An 18,998-nucleotide genomic window follows, 5' to 3' on the forward strand; every position below is an offset into this window, starting at 1 on the left:
ATTCCAGCTGCATACACGTAGTTTTATTTTTAACATGAATTTTAAGACAAAAGAAGTGACTTGATAATTCTGCCAACGCCTTGAAATTTCATTCTGGAAAATGCAAGAGGAAAATACGACCTTTACAGCTTTACAAATGTAGTTACGTAGTGCAGTTTATATACTCAACCAGATAGTGCATATCAATTTGTCATCAACAGCTTCAAGAAATAGGCCCGAGCCAACAAATGTCAAATTAAAGAAGTGAAAGCATCAAAATGACGCGAAATTACTTACCTACAAATTACAAACAGAAACAGGGCGAAGAAAGCAAGATTCAAACGAAACAGGAACAGAACGTACCGAACACGCGCTATTAAACAAGGTTCGTGACTTCGTGGCTCTGCAAACCACTCATGTTAAATGCTGAAGCCATGGGAACTAACCAAACGTTTTTGTTACATACTGAAGCCATGGCAACTAGCATATTTTTCAGTCATGGGTTTCATATGACATTACGTCCCGACCTATGACGTTACTTTTCGATGTATTTCGTTTTATTTGTCGAAACGTAATTTTGCTACAGATGGCGCGCCACTACTGCCATAAGGAGGTGCTACTAGTGCTAACACAGTAAGTAAGTTTTATACGATCTGTTTTGCTATTAAGAGCGTCTAGAAATTCTAGAAGGGTATCTTTAGGGCCATCCCAGGTAGCCAAAATGTCATCGATGAATCGTTTGTAGAGAATAAGATAGCTAGAATATCTATCTACGATATGTATTTCGCATGAAGATACGTGAATGCATTAGCTACCATAACAGCAAATGGAGTTCCCATGACGATACCATATTCGTGATGAGGGATGTCCGGGCTAAATGCCTAGGATAAATAAGAATTCTCTAGGACAAGTTTAGCAAGCTGCATCAATAATGGAGTTTCGGGTGCCTGCCCCTCTCGAAGGCGTAAATCGAGGGCTAGCAATGCTTTCTTAATATCCACATTAGGATAAAGGGTAACAACGTCCGTGGTGACAAGAAAGCCATGTATGTAGGCAATATCGTGTTCTCCAATGACCGAATCAGTTCGCTAGAATCCCTAAGGGCGGTAGGCATACGTAGTTTAGGCTTGACAAGCCCATCAACAAAAATACTAATAGGCCTGGCGATATATGAGGGAGAGGCCGCTATAGGTCTTCCCACCATATTCGTCTTGTATGAATCTTCGGGATAACATATAATTTAGCCGGAGTAACAAAATGATCTTAACTACGGAGGAATCTAGCTGCGTTAGGGACAATAAACTGACAGTATGTTGACATAAGCTGTTCACGACGCATTATCACATTATCACGGTGACCTTCCAGTCCTCGAGATTGACCTTGGCATATGAAATTTCATCGTGTAAATGTCTGAGTGTCTCGTTTTTTACCCAGTCCGTGGACATTTGTCCACAATTTTGAAGTTGGGATCCTGTGGCTGATCAGCAAACAAACTTTGCAGGCGAACTCTGCGACAAAAATCTTTGATCTGTAAATCGAACTGTGCTTCCGTAGGGGGCTTGAGCGAAGGTCTGAATTTGAGACCCATGCCAAGAACCTTGGACTGGCGCTTAGTGAGCTTTACATGAGAAAGGTTGTGGAGTTCCAACTTCCGTGGAAGAAGGTCTGGATTGATTCTAAAACCGAATCTATTCTGAGAAAGAAAGTCGGTGCATGTCAAGACACTAAAAAGTCTCATGCTGTCCTCCTGGCAAGAATCAAGGTACTGGAGCTCCATACGGCAGATGGCCCGGCGAGGACGGTTGACCCGTTTAGTCGAGTTTGATCTCGATGGTTTGGCACGACTTTGTGGCGATTTAAATGAACCCTGGCGTCGTGGCTTTTGTTGTTGCCGTTTATAACGACTGTGTTTTCCAGGGTTGTCGGAGAAGTAGACCTTCCTTTGCCGGTCGCCCGCGGCAGGTTGAACATCGTTTGTGGGTTGAAGCTGCTGCCTGATTATTTCGCGAATCGTCTGCTCGAATGGGATGAATGTCTCGTTTCTCGCACTTTATTTTCTTTCAGAGAAATTTCCACTTGTAATGCTTTCGAAGCCCGATCTACGGGATTCTCTATGGGCCCAAGAATTATGTAAGGTAGAAAAAATGTCACTCCTTACACACCTTTTCTCCTGTTTCCTACATGCAAATCTGCTCTTATAGGTGCAGTGTTACGTAATGTAAAAATATATTTTAGTCTCTTATGTAGGTATATATATATATATATATATATATATATATATATATATATATATATACAGGTCCCTTGTGTTGTATGGTAAAACATCCCTGACGAAGTGTGCGTTAGTCACACGAAACGCATAGGATAAAATAAATCGTTTTCCAACTCTTAGCGTTTGTAGACGTGCTGCTCACTGGTTCAATCCTAAAAATAAAATATTGCGTTTCCAAATCGATTGGGCTAGCCTTATAGTTGGAAGTAAATGTACCGTCTTTGTTTTGTTTCACTTTGTTTTTGAGGGCAATTTTCCAATTACAAGCTCCCGAATGGGTTATATTTGGAGGGGCGATTTAACGGAGGGTTTTTTGGGTTACCGCTTGGGGGGGGAGGGGGGGGGGATCTTATTTCTGGAGGGGCTTATTTTCGGAATTTTACGGTATCTTATCTCAGGAACAATTAGTCAGCTGTAGCACCAGCTGCAGACAGGGATACAAGGAATTGTTCACTCAAAGCGCTTCTTTCAAGGTTGGAACATGAATCACCTCCCAAAAGGAGTGAGCATGTGACAGATTACTCAGTGAAAATAAAGTAAACATTTGCAAGATGCTCGATCATTTTAAAAAGACTTTGGCTCAAGTGCTAGTTCCGGGTTCCGAATTTCGTATTGCACATTCTTATTCCGGATTCCTTTTCAGCTTCCGGATTCCTGATTTTAGGCAAACCCCGAAACAAGCAAGTGATTTATACAGTGGCAGAGTAATTGGTAACATCTTGCGCCTCTTTGGAATGGTGGTTTGTTTCTGAATACCGTAAAATTCCAAAAATAAGACCAGGGGCATATGTTTTTCAAAGGCCCTTTTCAAGGGGCTTATTTTTGGAGGCGTTTATATTCGGGGGGGGGGGGGGGGGGTGGGGCGCTTATATACGGAGGGAACTTTGCGTTTCGAAATCGATTGGGCTAGCCTTATAGTTGGTAGTAAATTTACCGTTTTTGCTTTGTTTTACTTTGTATTTGAGGGCAGTTTTCCAATTACAAGCTCCCATGGGCTTATATTTGGAGGGGCGATTTAACGGAGGGTTTTTTCGCACTACCGCTTTTGGGGGCTTATTCATGGATTGGCTTATTTTCGGAATTTTGCGTTATCTTATCTCAGGAACAACTAGTCAACTGTAGCACCAGCTGCAAACACAGGCACAAAGGGAATTGTTTCACTCATAGCACTTCATTCAAGTTCTGATCGTGCCTGGTAAAAATAAACATACCGTGGCACAAAATTCCAAAACTCAATCTTCTGCTGTAATGGCAAAGCTTGGATCGTCAAGTCTCATCTGTATTATTTGTTGGCTTTATCAAGGTAAGCAAATATAACTGTCTTTATTACTTGTTCATCTCTGTGAGTGAAATTTGTACGCTTAACAAGATCAGTACTTAATACTATTAAAATTATGTAACGGCTAGCTGTTGTTAATTTCAGTTAACGTACATCATGGCAATTAATTACAGCATTATTTGAGTCAGCGGATATATAAACACGTCCTTGTTTTCACAGCTGAAAGTGTTAAGTTTTCTTAATATGGGTCTTTGTGTCTTTATTGTTGAAAATCTTGAGACTTCGTAAAACACAGCTAGCAATTTTAACAGTTTAATTATACTCAAAACACTAAGAAAGTAACAAAGGAAAGGCTTAGTATTTTCGTGCAACTGCCGCTTATCAACTCGATCTCGGAATGTTGCGGAACTGGTAAACATTACATCCACTTTTCTAAGATAGCACGATCTTTTCTATAAATAAAAAGTTGTTTTAATCCTACCAAATAATATTAATATCGGAACAGTTTTTGGCAAGTTCCTGAAACAAAACATACAAAGTCACTTAAAGGGCTACTACAATGTGCTAAGAGTGTAAGGACCCAACATTTATGTCTTATTAACGTGTTCCTCCAAAGGTCCTAGTGCCGCATAACGATAGCTCTGATCCAAAGCCATAAAACGTATCCACATATTGACCAACAGAACATTCCGCTTTTTTTCCCTTTTTAATTTGATCGAGAAATTCAAAGTAAATTACTTTCTTGATACACAAAACTCACTTTATAAAGGGCAATGCCAGTGCCGCGCGAGCAGAGTCTCTTTCGATCTTCCTAGATGGGTCAGGATGAGAAAAGAAGACTCTGCCAGCCGCCTCGACTTTCTCTGATTTGTCGCTTATCAAAAGAAACGGAAGAGTCCGCCCGGTCTCGACTTGTCAAACCTGCTTTTTTTATTTATTCACTTTATTATTATTTTTTTTTTGCGTGATCTATCACCACGCGTAATCAATATTTTGAAATTTACAACAGCGTGCATTGCAATTTTAAAGCCGCTGTTGCACGTTGAAACTTTTAGTTGAAACTTCTATGCCACGGTACTGCAAAAAAAGTTGCAGCAAGCGTCGCACCGTGTAACATAAAAAGTCGAAACTCGTTCAAGAACGTTAAAACTGGTCTCGAAATGTTGTTTACATGGCCTTAGCCGATTTCTGATTGGCTTACGCAACATAGCGTAACAATACCGAGCAAGACCGGTTTCACTAAGTGGTGTTACACGCTGAAACTCCAGTTTTTATCACCACTGCGATTGCAGCGACCGTTGCAAGAAAGCGTTTCTACCTTTCGGGACGTAGTCCCCGGTGTTTTGGCCTGACCTTATCTGGACGGGGCATCTTTCACTTCCTAAAGTTAATTGTTAACTGCGTAACAAGCAATCTGGCTAAAGTCTCCCACAAAGGCATTGTAAATTAGTCCTCAGAAACACCGAGGGGAGAGACTAATAGCTCAACCTCACTTCAGTTCACTTCAAACTTTTCTCGCAACGGAAGTTGAAAAAAGTTTCACGAAACCGACCATGCTACACGGTGCAATGCCTCCTGAAACTTGTTCTGCAGCGCCGTTGCACAGAAGTTTCAGCTAAAAGATTAAACGTGTAACAGCGGCTTAAATTTGTCAGTAAAAAAATGAATGGCATTTTGAGAGCATGAACTATCTTGAGTTTCCAATTAAACGATTCCTTGATTGTCGTGTGTTTGCTAGAGTTGTTCGAATTTTTCCGACTGTTTATTTTCGTTTTGTGGTTACTGGTCACGGGTGCCTGACACAGAACACATTTGACTTTTTAGGGCATAATCAATACGAAATTTCGAGGAGGCTGGCAGAGTTTCTTTTCCTCTTCTCGACTTGTTTAGGAAGATCGAAAGAGACCCTGCTCGCAGGGTATAATGTCAGTGGAATATAAAGCTGTTATTGGCTCTGTTAGTGAATCAACTTGATCTTTTCTGGCCAAAGTATTATTTTACAAGAGACTTCAGCAACGCCACAGATAACTGTTCATATATGTCCTTCAGATGTTCTTCGTCCCGAAAGGTGAGAACAAACAACCGAGCAAACAGAAAAGAAAGGAGTTATAAAAGATCATACGGAGTTAGTGGTTTCTGATATCGCTAGCTTTTGGACGACTTGGCATCAGTTGTGGACTTGCTTCCTCTACAGAGCGCACTTGCCATTGTCAGTTTTATCGATCAGTTACCCTGCATGAGCAAGTTTTAAAAGAGACACAGGAAGTGCTCTACGGCAATAGATGTATTTCGGACATAAACACAAACAAAACAATAATCGCGATATTGAATTCTCGAAATTCTCAGTTGCAGGCCATGAGACTATATTAAACGGTGTTGCCTAAATGCATCGTGTCAATCCCGAGCGCTTCAATATCAGCGTCTCGAACATAATTAATATGATTTTGTAATAGTGTAACAGTTACGGTTACATGCTACAATATTTAAGCATCTTCTTTCCTTTTATAGCCCGAGTTTAAGCATTTTTAGTTTGTTTCAATGTAATAACCATTTTTAATTGTGACTACTATGCATGCGCGTAGTCACTTTTGCCATCGTGTTAGTTTTATCGAAACAATTACTTTTCGCAGCTTTCATATTTTGTTTCTAACCGACCAATTTAGCCAGTTTCCGAGTTTAGCGAAGCCGTTGAAGGAAAGCAAGGCCCATTGAGGGAAAACATGAGCCTCTTTCACCTGTTGTAGGAACATTGAGCCGGTTTGCGCGATAAACAAAAGCATTGGAATGTCAAGTAGCACGTAATAGTCAATTATAGATGGTTTTCACAGTGACTTCATCAAATTCGCAAGGTCTTCTGAAATAACTCTTTTTTCGAGTTTCCAGTTCCGTGACGTCTAGAGCATTTTGAATTTCCGAATTGTCACCTTACATGGCAGTGTGATAAAAAGTTATCTAATTGAAAAAAATGTATATCCCTATGAATCTTAGCAGTTTGAACCTTTCAAGTACATTAGGAGATGTGTTCATAAACATATCTTTTATCTCATGAGCGAAAAGTAAGCGCTTCTATCGCAAACTGAAGCGGACCACTTTGACAGCATGGCACTGACATGGCATCTCCATACTGTGTTATTTAAACTAGTTTATCTAGATGGTAGAAATGCAGCCGAAGGGAAGGGAGATGTTCAATTATGCTTGCGGTAATTTAACGACGCTTCGTGCGTGGAATTGAAGGGGGAATTTAATTATGGATTCGGAGCAGGGACTAAAGTATTGTATTGTATTGTATTGTATTGTGAAAGAAGGCGGCTCGACTAACTCAGAAGGGACTGCGAGCAGTCTAATAAAGTTGCGTGAAACGTTTCGACAAATAACTAAGAAACGATTTACTGCACAGACCTGAAAAGCGGAGAGGTCGTTAAAAGATTTCTTCCGTACAACATTTCAAGTTTTTGGCCATTTTCATTGAACGATTTCGAATTTATTTTTTGTTTTTGCGTTACTTTGAAAACGATCTATTGCATGTGAATGTCGAGAAACTATAATAATAATAATAATAATAATAATAATAGTCGTACGAATTGTGTTGGGGGCTTTAGGAACAGTGCCATTGCGAATGAAGGGCAACTTAAAGGGCATAGGAATAGACACATCAATTACCTTAATCCAGAAGCCTGCATTGCTGGTTTCAGCAAGGATACTAAGAAAAGTATTGGAAATGTAAAGGACAGGGAAAAGAAACATTTTGGTGTTCGACAAAACAAATTTACCAGCTGTTAAAAAATTAAGCTGAACAGTATGACTATGAATTAATAATAATAATAATAATAATAATAATAATAAAAATAATAATAATAATAATAATAATAATAATAACAATAATAATAATAACAATAACAATAACAATAACAATAACAATAATAATAATAATAATAATAATAATAATAATAAGACGGGTAAGTTATGAAGGAGATCGACGACAATGGGTATAAGTACCTAGGAATTCTGGAAGCAGATCATTTGAAGGAGAAGGAAATGAAAGCCTTAGTTTCAAAGGAATATAAACGGACGCTGAAATTAGTGTCAAAGACAAAGTCGAGTGGAAGAAATAAGATCATGGCTGTCAACACATAGCCTGTTGCAAACTTAAGGTATAGCGCCGGTGTGATAGATTGGAAGAGTGAAGAACTAAAGGAGCTGGATAGAAAAACCAGGAAGACGATGTCACTAAATGGGGCCCTACACCCAAAAAGTGATTTAGACAGGTTGTATTTATCACGACAGAAAGAAAGAAGAGGCCTAATTAGCTGCGAAATATGTGTGAAGGCTGAGCAAAATAATCTTGCATGGTATCTAAAGAATTCAAACGAAAGAGTGTTGGCAGGAGTAAGGGGGTAGCAATTTTGAACAGTGATAAAGCAAAGGAAAAGAACAAGAAAGACACAATGCTAGCTTGAACAGATGGAAGAAAAAAGAGCATGACCAATTCCTGCGTGATATGCCGGAGACAGTTGGCAAAGACAAGATGTGGGAATGGACTAGAAAAAGTGATTTAGAAATCGGAACTGAAGCACTTATTTTTGCAGCCCAAGAACAGGCACCGAGAACGAATTATGTCAAGTTCAACATCGACAAGTCAGTGGATTCCCCACTTTGTAGATTGTGTGGTGAGAAGGGTGAAACAATAAATGACACTGTTAGTGAATGTAACAAACTTGCGCAGAAAGAGTTCAAGAGAAGGCATGACAATATTGCGAGATTGGTGCACTGGAAACTCGGTTGTAACTATGATATAGACAGAAGTGAGAAATGGAATGAGCACCAACCAGAAAGGGTTGTGGAAAACGAAAGTTTTAAGATCTTGTGGGACATGCCCATTCAGTGGGATCATATCTTCGCAGCGAGAAAACCAGATATTGTTGTTGTAGAAAAGGAAAATAAAAAGGTAATCGTTGTGGATATTGCGTCACCGTGGGACCACAGGGTGCATGAAAAGGAACGGTGAAGAGCTTAAGAAGTATCAGGAGCTAAAGAGAGAAATCAAGAATATATGGCGGATCAGACATGTAGAGGTCGTACCGATAGTTGTTGGTGCACTTGGAGGAGTAAGCAAAAGGTTCGATGGATGGCTTGCGAAGCTAGGGATTGCTATCAATAAAGGACTCTTGCAGAAAACAGCCTTGTTGGGAACAGCAAGGATCCTAAGAAAGGTTCTGGAAAACTAAGCAAGAGGGTATGACCCAAAGGACCTTCGGCCATTGGCTATGGCTCGCTTCTTTGGTTTAAATGCAGTGTAATATCTGCCAGGGCGTAAGCGTCATAATAATAATAATAATAATAATAATAATAATAATAATAATAATAATAATAATAGTAATAATAATAATAATAATAAGAAGAAGAAGAAGAAGAAGAAGAAGAAGGTCTTTATTGAAGTCATCAAACAAGACTTACAGATGTATTAAAATACAAAGCATTCCCAGAGTTCGGCTACTCCTTTTCACATAACAGAATATTTAAAAAAATATGTGTCTTCTTCCATATTTCCCTTGTACATCTCCGCAGTAGTCACATACACCTCTCGAGCGCCTATTTATGTTTCGTTTCCTCGGAAACAAAACGTATCTATTTTGACTTCAGGGTGAACTACTGTGGGGTAGAATGGCGAATCAAAACAGAGTTTGAAATTGAAAACGTAAACATCTATTAAGCCTGCCGCACACTTGAGGAAAGAGCGGAACAAACTGCCTCGCGAGACGGTTAGCTCAGCCATTTCCTCACGTGTGCAGGGAAATTGTAGTGAGAAATTCGCCTCGCGAGGTTGTGAGGATAAAATCAAACATGTTTAATACTTTTGGCCTTGCGAGACAATTTCCTCACTGTGTGCGGCAATCGCGAGAATTAAGCTGAGCTTGGTTTAATCAAGCATCCAATAAAAATACATGGCATACTCACGTGACTCCAGGGGTACAAGATGGTGTCGGAGGAAGAAATTCCGACGTCACTGAAGTCACGTGAGAATGCCATGTATTTTTATTGGATGCTTGATTGACCAAGTTCAACTCGATTCTCACGATGGCCGCACACAATGAGAAATTTGCCTCGCGAGGCGAAAAAATAACCAACATTTTTCATTTTTTCCTCACGGCCTCACGAGGCTAATTTCTCACCAAAAGTTCCCCGCACACGTGAGGAAACGGCTGAGCAAACCGCCTCGTGAGGCAGTTTGCTCAGCACTTTCCTCACCGTGTGCGGCAGGCTTTAGATGTATAAACAAACTTATGAACATGCGAACCTGAAGTGTTGCAAATCGTAATGCTGAGAAACAAAAAGCGAAGGAAATTGGTCATAAATATGAATTTTTGTCCACCTGAATGATTTTGGGTAAGATTAAAGCGATATATTGTTGAAAAATCCAAAGCTATCCCTCTTCGTGTTAATGAGTAATGTAAACAATCTTCGCACTGGGTAGTCGGGGTAATAAATTGGGTTAACCAGGAACCATTTATGTTAAAGCTAGTACTAGTAACTGCCTAGGTTCACACGTAACACATGCAATGGAAGATTCAAGGAAAACGGAATTTGAAATGTTATGCAGTGGCATTTGAAGGTAAAATAGGTATTCGTAGAATTTATGCTTTGATGTTTTGTGCATATAAACAAGAGTCGGTTGTTTTCTTTAATGGTTAATTTTCTTCGACAGGTTTCTCACCGTTGAGAGAGTTTGCATCCCCATCTCTATCTTTTTTTTATCGAGAGTTTCAATGGACGAAGCGAAATAATAAATATGACAAACCGATTGACCCACGCTACTGTATTTGGTCTTTTCTCCCGCCCTTACCATTCCGGAAACGAAACACTATTTCTTCTTTTTGAAAAAGTTTCTTGTTCACTTTGTGACTATAAACACGCAAACTTTATTGACGCCCTTGATTCGTTTCGTCTTTATTTGTGCCCTCAAGGACTTAGGGTTAGATCAGATGATAAGTTGCTATATACTTTAGTTTGAATATGGCAACCATGCGGTACACCGCTCTTTCCAAAAGCAATTAATTATTCGGACTAAAAGAAAGTAAATCCCAATTTATTGAGTTTCAGGCGATTCCATAAACGATCGTGTGATTAAATGCGAAATATCGAGCCGTTAAGTCTTTGCGTCGTAATTTAATTGTTTAGCCAACGAACTTGTAGCAAAGATTTACCTGATGCCAGTTGTAAGACGTAGGAGGAGAGAACGAAATAAGCTAATTTTCTAGGTGCCAACGTAATTAGCATACCAGTGCAGCGTCTTGCGCCTCCTTCTTCTCTAGAGGAAAGAAAACAAAAATTATCAATCAATCAATAGTTTATTCAACCCTATTGCAGTAACAACTGAATTATAGGGGGCGGTCGCGACACAAATTTTAAAATTTGACAGTCACAAAATCATAAGTTTTTTGCATTTGAAAGCAGAGGCATGGTACAATTTTGAGCCTGAGCGTAAACTATAACCGCGGTAATAAACCATTGGAACCCGGGAGAGACTACTAAGTTTTCCTGACACATGACAGTTCGTGGTAAAGTTCACGCATGCCTGTTGTCACCTATCGCTAAGAGGTTCAAGGTCAGCGAGATGTAGTGCGTTACTATAGCAACGATCAAGAAAGACGATATACAGGGCTTTACTCTAGATTTGTTCTAAAAAGTGGATCGTACTGCAATATACAGATATTAAGTCGGAAGGTGAAAGTCCACTTTTCTTAAGAATCCACATCCCGTAGAGGCGCCTGGTAGCTTTGTCGTATATGTACTCACAGTATGCGTTCCACGAAAGGTCATCAGAAACTATGACCCCCAGCAGTTTGTACTGGGATACCCTTTCGATTAGGGCGCCCCCTATGAGTAGAGGACTGGAACATGTTGGTTTATACCGGAGAAAGTCTACAAAAATTTCTTTACACTTCTTAGGGTTTAGTTTCATATTGCGCTCTAGGGAGTACTTACTTACATTATATGTAATGATAGGCAAATAGCTATTAGAGTTCCTGGCAAGAAATTCCAAGATGGTGAGGTCATCAACGTACTTAAGACGAGTACGCCATTCTCTGGCTAGCCTGTTCACAAGTGCGGCAAAGAGAAGGGGAGCGAAGCGTGTACCTTGTGGGATGCCACCACGAGGCGAGAAGGGCAAGGACAGTTGACCATTAATACTGACACGTTGAAGCAACCCAACGGGCGATGTCTTCATGAACGCCTAGAACCTTCAGCTCGTGCAGCAAAGATCTGTGATCAACGAGATCAAACCACTTACTAAAATCAGTAAACAGAATCCTGGCGTACATGCCCTACCTGTCGAGTGATTCGAGGATGACTTGCATGAAATTCACCAGCGCGTGAGTAGTAGATTTACGAGCAACCGCAAATTACTTATCGTCCAGCTGATCTTGAACTTGGGAGAGCAAGGACGAGTAGGTAAATCCCTCGAGGATCTTAGCGAGCTGTGAAGTTAGGGCGATTGGGCGCAGATCTTCCTCAACCACCTTGGGAGGGCTGCAATTAGGTATAGGGCACACAATTGATTCCTTTAGTTGGGACGGGATAAACCGTTAAGTAATCGAGGAATTATAAATGTCGCAGACTACCGGAGCCAGCTCGAAGGCGAATTCAGACTATACCCTGTTGGGGATAGCGTCGGGGCCAGGTGACTTATTAGCTTTAACCCGTCTAAGGGCGTGATATGCCGTACGTTTATCAATTAGGAACTCAGGGGTGACATCGTAAGGCATACCAGGGCGGTAAAGATCCAAAGGTGAGAAGTCCACAGTGAGGTTGCCGAGGAACTGGTTAAAACGCTCGGCAAGCAGAACCTCACTTGTCACCTGGTCGTCCAACATTTGTAGATGCCAGGGATAGGAAGTCTCCCCTTTGCCACTCAATCTATTGATCTCGCTCCACCAACGCTTGACATTCGAGGATCTTAAGGCAGCTACTTTGCAGGTGTAAAATGTCCTCCTAGCGATAGGCTTTGTAAACCTCACAATCCTTTTCGTTGACGTGGAGGGCATTCTGGCGGTTGCGAATTAGCGACTTGATTTTGGTGGTAATCCATGGTTTATCAGAGGGTAGATATGTATCTACAGCAGCAGACAAGATGTTGGTGCATACAGTGAGTTTGTAATTGACAAGTGACTCATTGTAAACAGCCTGCCAACTTTGCTGAGTGAACCAGTTGCCAAAACCGCGCATTCTGCTCTGCCTCAGGTCACGTCGCCATATAGTAGAGGTGGTGTTTCTAACCAATGCACTACAAGTGCAAGGAGTGATAGAGATCGTGTAATGGTCGCTAGAGCCTAGCTTAGGTAACTGCTTAGAAGGGAAAAATAAACTGGGCTTGTTGGTCAGGAGAGATGTACAGGCGTTAGAGCAAAACTCTGAGGGTCTTTCAATTTCCCATCTTGACTAATAGGAGTGGTGTCTGGCCACGTCATGAGAAGTGACCCGTGATGAATGACGTTTTATGACACCAGAAGTGTTTACAGACGGAAGTCATTTCTGTCGCTAACCGGTTTCATCCGAGATTAGGAGTTAAAGGACTTGCACATAAGTCCATTTTGTGTGATATATTAAAACGATCATTTATGAAGAGCATAACTGTACCCTATTTAAGTCAATCCTTTAGTTCTTGATTTAAGGATATGTGAGACATTTGACAGTTGACGGTAAAATTACTGCTGATTTGACGGTGGACAGTTAACCCTATTGACACCCTTCTATGTCATATGCATGTTCAACTGATCTTTGTAGATACCTTTAGGTACTCTGGGGTTAAAGTGAGCCAGGAAAACGGAAGAAGGGGACGAGAAAAAAAACAATTTTCTTACGTACTGTGGCTCACACTGGCTTCCGGCATTTTCAAGCACACTATTATTCTAACAATCTTTACACGTCATTACCTTTAAAGTTGTATCAAAGAAAAGTCCAATCATTGATGAACATGTTATGGAACGTTTTTTGACATAATAGGTTACCATAGCAGCACTATAGCCTGTTAAAAAAACTCCCTTATTTTAGGTTTAAGCAAAAATAACCTAAAAACTAGTTGGGTGACCCCCACTTTTGGTTGTGGAAAAATAATAAGCGTGCCAAGAGCCAACTTTCTCGCACTTAAGTTAAGTTAAGAGCGGAACAGAGCCACCTTATATTTTCAAAACGTTAGGGTAGCTCTGAATCTGCTCCTACATTTTCTTTTTTAACTTTCAAAATAGTTGTATTATGTTAATTATGCTAATTATTTGCCGAAAAAAAAAAAGATACAGGTCACCGAGCTCGTTTTTTAATTATTGTCGCTTAAAACTAAATCGATAGCTTTCGTGTAGGCTCTTTCCTTGCGCATCGCCTGGCGGCCTCGTTGCCCTTTTCCTGGCTTGCCGCAAGCATCCCTAACAAGAGAGCCTTCAGGCAGGCTAGACAGGCGCGAAAACATTGAATCTGTGAAGAGTTTGAGGATGATCAAAATGCAAAGAGTTTACAATGATTTTGAAAATATAGTATAATAATTATAAATATGCAATTTGTATTGTTTCAAACATTATATATTCTCGTTGCTTTCCAGGAGTGGTTGTGTCAGCGGTTGCTGTCCCGGATGAAGGTAATACCTTACTTAAACAATACTTGGGAAACCATTTGTTAGTTTTATACAATGGGACTTGCTTCTATAGTCAAGTGTTTACCACCGTCGTTTGACATGTACAGACACTAGTACATTAACTTGAGTTCAAGCGTAACATCGAGAAAATATCATTTAGAATACATCTGATGTTTTTGATGACTTCGTGTGGCATAAATTTTTGTTATTGTTTCATACCATTTCAACTCAGTTTAGATTGATTTGAGATGTTATAATTCGAGATACGGAAAATCCAAGAGAGCAGATCCAAGATGGCGGCATTGCAAAGAACTGGTGACGTAATCACGTTTCTAAGCTGAACCCAAAGAGCCAGTTTGACACGTGCTTGCCATCTTATCCTAGGGAGTCTCAAAGGAGCAGGGGACGAAAAGAAAAGGATCCGGAGGAGGGGTGCTCAGGAAAGAAACAACAATCTCCCGCGAGATGTGGTTAGGAATAATTATCAGAAATCAGACATATTCGAATCCAAAAGGGACATAGTCTGCTTACGAGCCAAGCGGTCCAACACGCCAGAGCGTATCCCCGGTTTCCATAGCATGAAACGGACATGTCCTGTAAAATTTATTACAACTGGCGATACATTGTAAAGAGCAGTGTGGTGACACTCTAAGTATTGATCCGCAATCCTCATTTATCGCGAACGGGAAGTTTGAGCAATCTGTGACATTGACCATTTTTATTTTTCAGGGGACGTACGTTTGGCCGATGGCGGGGCCCCTAGTCAGGGTAGGGTTGAAATCTATATCAACGGTTCTTGGTGGACTGTCTGCAGTGACGGGTTCTCTTATGACGAGGCTCGAGTAGTGTGTCGCATGCTTTGGCTTCCCCAAAATCCTGACATGTACTGGGATAACCCTTTTGGATGGAGCAATGGCTCCATACTAACCCAGCGGTATGACTGTGATGGCCATGAAACTTCACTTCTCAACTGTGCTAGACGTAGGGTCAGTTACTACTGTTCACGCTATTATTGGACAAGTTTTGGGATAAGTTGCGGCCCACTTATTATGTCAGGTGAGTGACGATGCGAATCAAATAATATACTTTCACCCGGTTTCATCATATTTCATCACCACCAAGTTAGTAAACCATTAGTAGGGTTAGGCCCAGTTCAAACGTCGCATTTCACATGTGCCGAATACAACTCGAGAATTATCTACATGTGAAATGCGACGTTTTAATCAATTAAATTCTGCCGCATCTTCGACTGAAGCTCAACAGCGATTTGAAACGTCGCATTTCACATGTGCCGAATAAAAAGCATAATTATGATAACGTATGACAAGCAGTTCTCGTTGGCTTACACTGAATTAACATGTATGAAACTAGATCCGTCCAGTGGCGAAGGAAAGTCGTGAACTTTTTAAAAAGGTATTTCAAAGTTCTTCTTCTTCATCTTCTTCTTTTTTTTTTTAATGGGCCAAAACTACAAGCAAAAAACAAAAACTAGCAATGTACAAAGCAGCATAGTCAAATTATATTGCAAAGAAGAGTTTTATTAACACAAATGGGACAAAATCCACTCCTTGCCCATGATGGCCGTGACACTGAATTAGAAGGCTCATGTCTTATTTTCTACATTACATTCATCTGTGTATTCCGTTGATTACATTTCTTTGGCTTTCATTCATCATTTGTCTGATTAAATACGTGATTGCTTTTGCCCGTGTGATAAATTAAACTCGACACCATTAAATTCGACGTTTGAAACAATCGGTGTATTTAATTATTTTATTCGACCAAAAAAGGAGTTATATTCGGCACGTGTGAAATGCGACGTTTGAACCTGGCCTTAGAACACTTTAGAACACTTAACTTATTAGGTGCATAATTACAGTAGAAAAACTGTACTCTCCCTTATGGCCCTGAATGCCGAGCACCTGCCTCGGCCGGGAAACGAACCCGGATCAACTGCTTGGAAGGCAGCTATGCTAGCCACTATACCACCGACGCGCAAGTTAGCCTTGCTCCCCAATATGGCCGCCACGCCATTTTCATTTCTATCTCTGAGGATTTTGGTTCCATACGCTATGTTGACTACTTCATCCACAGTTAGAAATATTAAAATAACAAGGAAATGGTAGGGCCCAATAAAAAATGTCCCCACGAGTGTCCTGCAACAAGGAGTTCTCACTAAGGTAAGGTGGGTTTCAGTTGCAAATTTTAGCGCAGTTATAATTGTCCTAAAAAAAAGGATTCTTTCATTTTATCAGAAAATATAAAATTAACTCTAACTGCTAGGGGACGAAACACGCTTAGAACTATAGAGCTTAGGTAGCGAGTGAAGTTAACTCGGAAGATCAAGTTAATCCTAGGTGCTTAAAAAAATATGCGGCTCTTTATTTATTTCAAGTGAATTTTAAGATCACAACCGTATTTTAGTCGTCCTTTGTTTTGCAATTTAAGCTTACTTTAAACAACACTTGGGATCATGGAATTCTATTACGAGAGCACAACTCTTAGATTATCTCGTACCTTAAAAAGCCCACTTATGCGGGGAAAGGGAAAACACCTACTCTCATCAATAATATCGAGAAAATTCCGCATCAGTTCAGCGCCATGAAAACACCAGTAGACCAGTTCTTTCAGAACAAAGCGCGATTTCGTAGCGTGTAAATCTTACTGAAGCGATGCAGATTGACTTTGTTGTAATTCTACCACGTGTAAATAGTATGTTCTCAACGAAAATAGTAGCCACCGCGTTTGTATTAGAAAGCCTTGACCTTTTCCTCTGGTATACGAGAGATGTATACCGGTTTTGAGGCCTTGGGCTTGGTACTAGGGAAATATGCAATATCCTTTAGCCCAAGGTCAAATTCAAGAGAACAGTTTGTACGAAAAGTTATCTTTATTTAGAATGTGGAGGTGTAATAACAGAACCGCTTGGACAACTCTCCTTCAAAAGAGGTCAAAAGGTAACGGAAACTCAGTGTCAGTGGACCATGGGAGACATCTCCAAAGAAAATGGGAAACACATTGTTCTTGCCCCTGAGAGGACGTACACTTGGTGCAGGTACTAAATTTAGTAAAATTGCGGTCACCGCTACGCCTTTTAAGGCATGGCGGTGTGGTTAAAGCCACAGCGAGCGTTTGGTCAATCTTAAGTTAAGAAACGTCATCCATAACCTGTAATTGTAAAATCAGCAGTCAATAGTGGTAGTATTAGTAGCAGTAGCACCAGTGGTAATAAGTAAGTAATAAATCGCTTTATTCGCATGACTTCAAGATTTTACAGTATTGCAAAAGCTAGGTGATTAAGGACGGTGCCTAACATTGTTATTGTGCATACATTCTGCGCACCTCGAGATACTCGGATTTCCTATGGCTGGTGCTTTATATTAATACAGGGATATTTTTGCGCTGTTCAAAAATATGCGGAGAAAGCAGTGGCAGTGGCAGTGTCAGTGGCAGTGGCAGTGGCAGTGGCAGTGGCAGTGGCAGTGGCAGTGACCGTGGCAGTGGCGGTGGCGGTGGCATTGGCGGTGGCAGTGGCAGTGGCAGTGGCAGTGGCAGTGGCAGTGGCAGTGGCAGTGGCAGTGGCAGTGGCAGTGGCAGTGGCAGTGGCAGTGGCAGTGGCAGTGGCAGTGGTAGTGGTAGTGGTAGTGGTAGTGGTAGTGGTAGTGGTAGTGGTAGTGGTAGTGGTAGTGGTAGTGGTAGTAGTCTTCGATCCCTAACCCCAGTCCCTCGGAGAGCGTGATTGCAGGATGTAGTGGTAGCAGTAGTGGTAGCAACAGCAGCAGCAGTAGTAGTAGTAGTAGTAGTAGTAGTAGTAGTAGTAGTAGTAGTAGTAGTAGTAGTAGTAGTAGTAGTAGTAGTAGTAGTGGTGGTGGTGGTGGTGGTGGTGGTGGTGGTAGTAGTAGTAGTAATAGTGGTAGTAGTAGTGGTAGTGTTAGTGGTAGTGGTAGTGGTAGTATTAGTAGAAGAGGTGGTAGTAGTAGTAGTAGTAGTAGTAGTAGTAGTAGTAGTAGTAGTAGTAGTAGTAGTAGTAGTAGTAGTAGTGGTAGTGGTAGTGGTAGTGGTAGTAGTAGTAGTAATAGTAGTAGTAGTAGTGGTGGTGGTGGTGGTGGTGGTGGTAGTGGTAGTGGTAGTAGTAGTAGTATTAGTCAAAAGAACCAATAAGACAAACAACCTGGCCTTTACTTGGCCAACCAAGTATTTAAAACTTCTGTCGTTCTTTTAATTACATACATACTTTTTTTTAGTTTTAGGCTAAGCGTCTGGGATGCCAGTGGCAATTGGCTTTCGTACCATTCTTGCGTCTCGGAATGGTTTTTCATTTATACGTCGTACCCGGGCGTTACTGTCAAGTTGAGATCATATACCGCGTACGACGGTGTATTCAGTGTTCATTATGCCGTTATAAATGGAAGTATTGAGTCGGGTAAGGAACGTTTTAGTTTTACGCATCGACGGATTTTTAAAGAAGAAATGTTATGCACTTGGTCGATATACTTCACTTGTTTTGTCGGTTTGTTTGTAGATTGTGGTTTCATGGTTTGGGCCTACCCTCAAAACTGCAACTGGCCACGGTACCTGTTGCCCAGGGGCGGCGCTTGTGTCCTCAAGCCTTATCTTTTAGTTCTATAAGAATTTGATAACCATAAGTTTGTTTTGTCATTATCATATTAGCAAAATATTTTCAGTTTCCAGTGAGCCTCCTAGGCGGCTGTGGTTGTAAAATAATTAAATTTGAAAATGACAAGTCACAAAGGCCGTAATTCACACTCGGATTTAATGGTTTTTCTACTTCCAGGGACACTGTCTCAGCAATTCTTGAGATATGTCTGTTCAAATTATGTAAC

General features: G+C 40.8%; 2 protein-coding genes across 4 annotated transcripts in view; one reads left to right on the forward strand and one right to left on the reverse strand.

Annotated features, from left to right (window-relative positions):
• Window positions 1-1,756, reverse strand: part of LOC137983544 (uncharacterized) — a 5,959-nt gene extending 4,203 nt beyond the window's left edge. Inside the window, exon 1 of the mRNA XM_068830698.1 lies at window positions 1,410-1,756. Coding sequence (XP_068686799.1) covers window positions 1,410-1,756 — 347 coding nt within the window. The remainder of the gene's footprint in view (window positions 1-1,409) is intronic.
• Window positions 491-18,998, forward strand: part of LOC137982307 (uncharacterized) — a 140,919-nt gene continuing 122,411 nt past the window's right edge. Inside the window, exons 1-6 of one of the 3 annotated variants that reach the window (XM_068829383.1) lie at window positions 491-616; window positions 3,354-3,554; window positions 14,122-14,157; window positions 14,884-15,210; window positions 17,053-17,209; window positions 18,399-18,577. In XM_068829383.1, coding sequence (XP_068685484.1) covers window positions 3,500-3,554; window positions 14,122-14,157; window positions 14,884-15,210; window positions 17,053-17,209; window positions 18,399-18,577 — 754 coding nt within the window. In that variant the 5' untranslated portion in view covers window positions 491-616; window positions 3,354-3,499. Of the gene's footprint in view, window positions 617-1,412; window positions 2,115-3,353; window positions 3,555-14,121; window positions 14,158-14,883; window positions 15,211-17,052; window positions 17,210-18,398; window positions 18,578-18,998 lie in introns of those variants that run through there. The other 2 variants (XM_068829382.1, XM_068829384.1) reach the window with 2 other exon arrangements.

The sequence above is a fragment of the Montipora foliosa genome, chromosome 13 (genome assembly GCF_036669935.1).
Source record: "Montipora foliosa isolate CH-2021 chromosome 13, ASM3666993v2, whole genome shotgun sequence".
Taxonomy (NCBI): Eukaryota; Metazoa; Cnidaria; class Anthozoa; order Scleractinia; family Acroporidae; genus Montipora; species Montipora foliosa.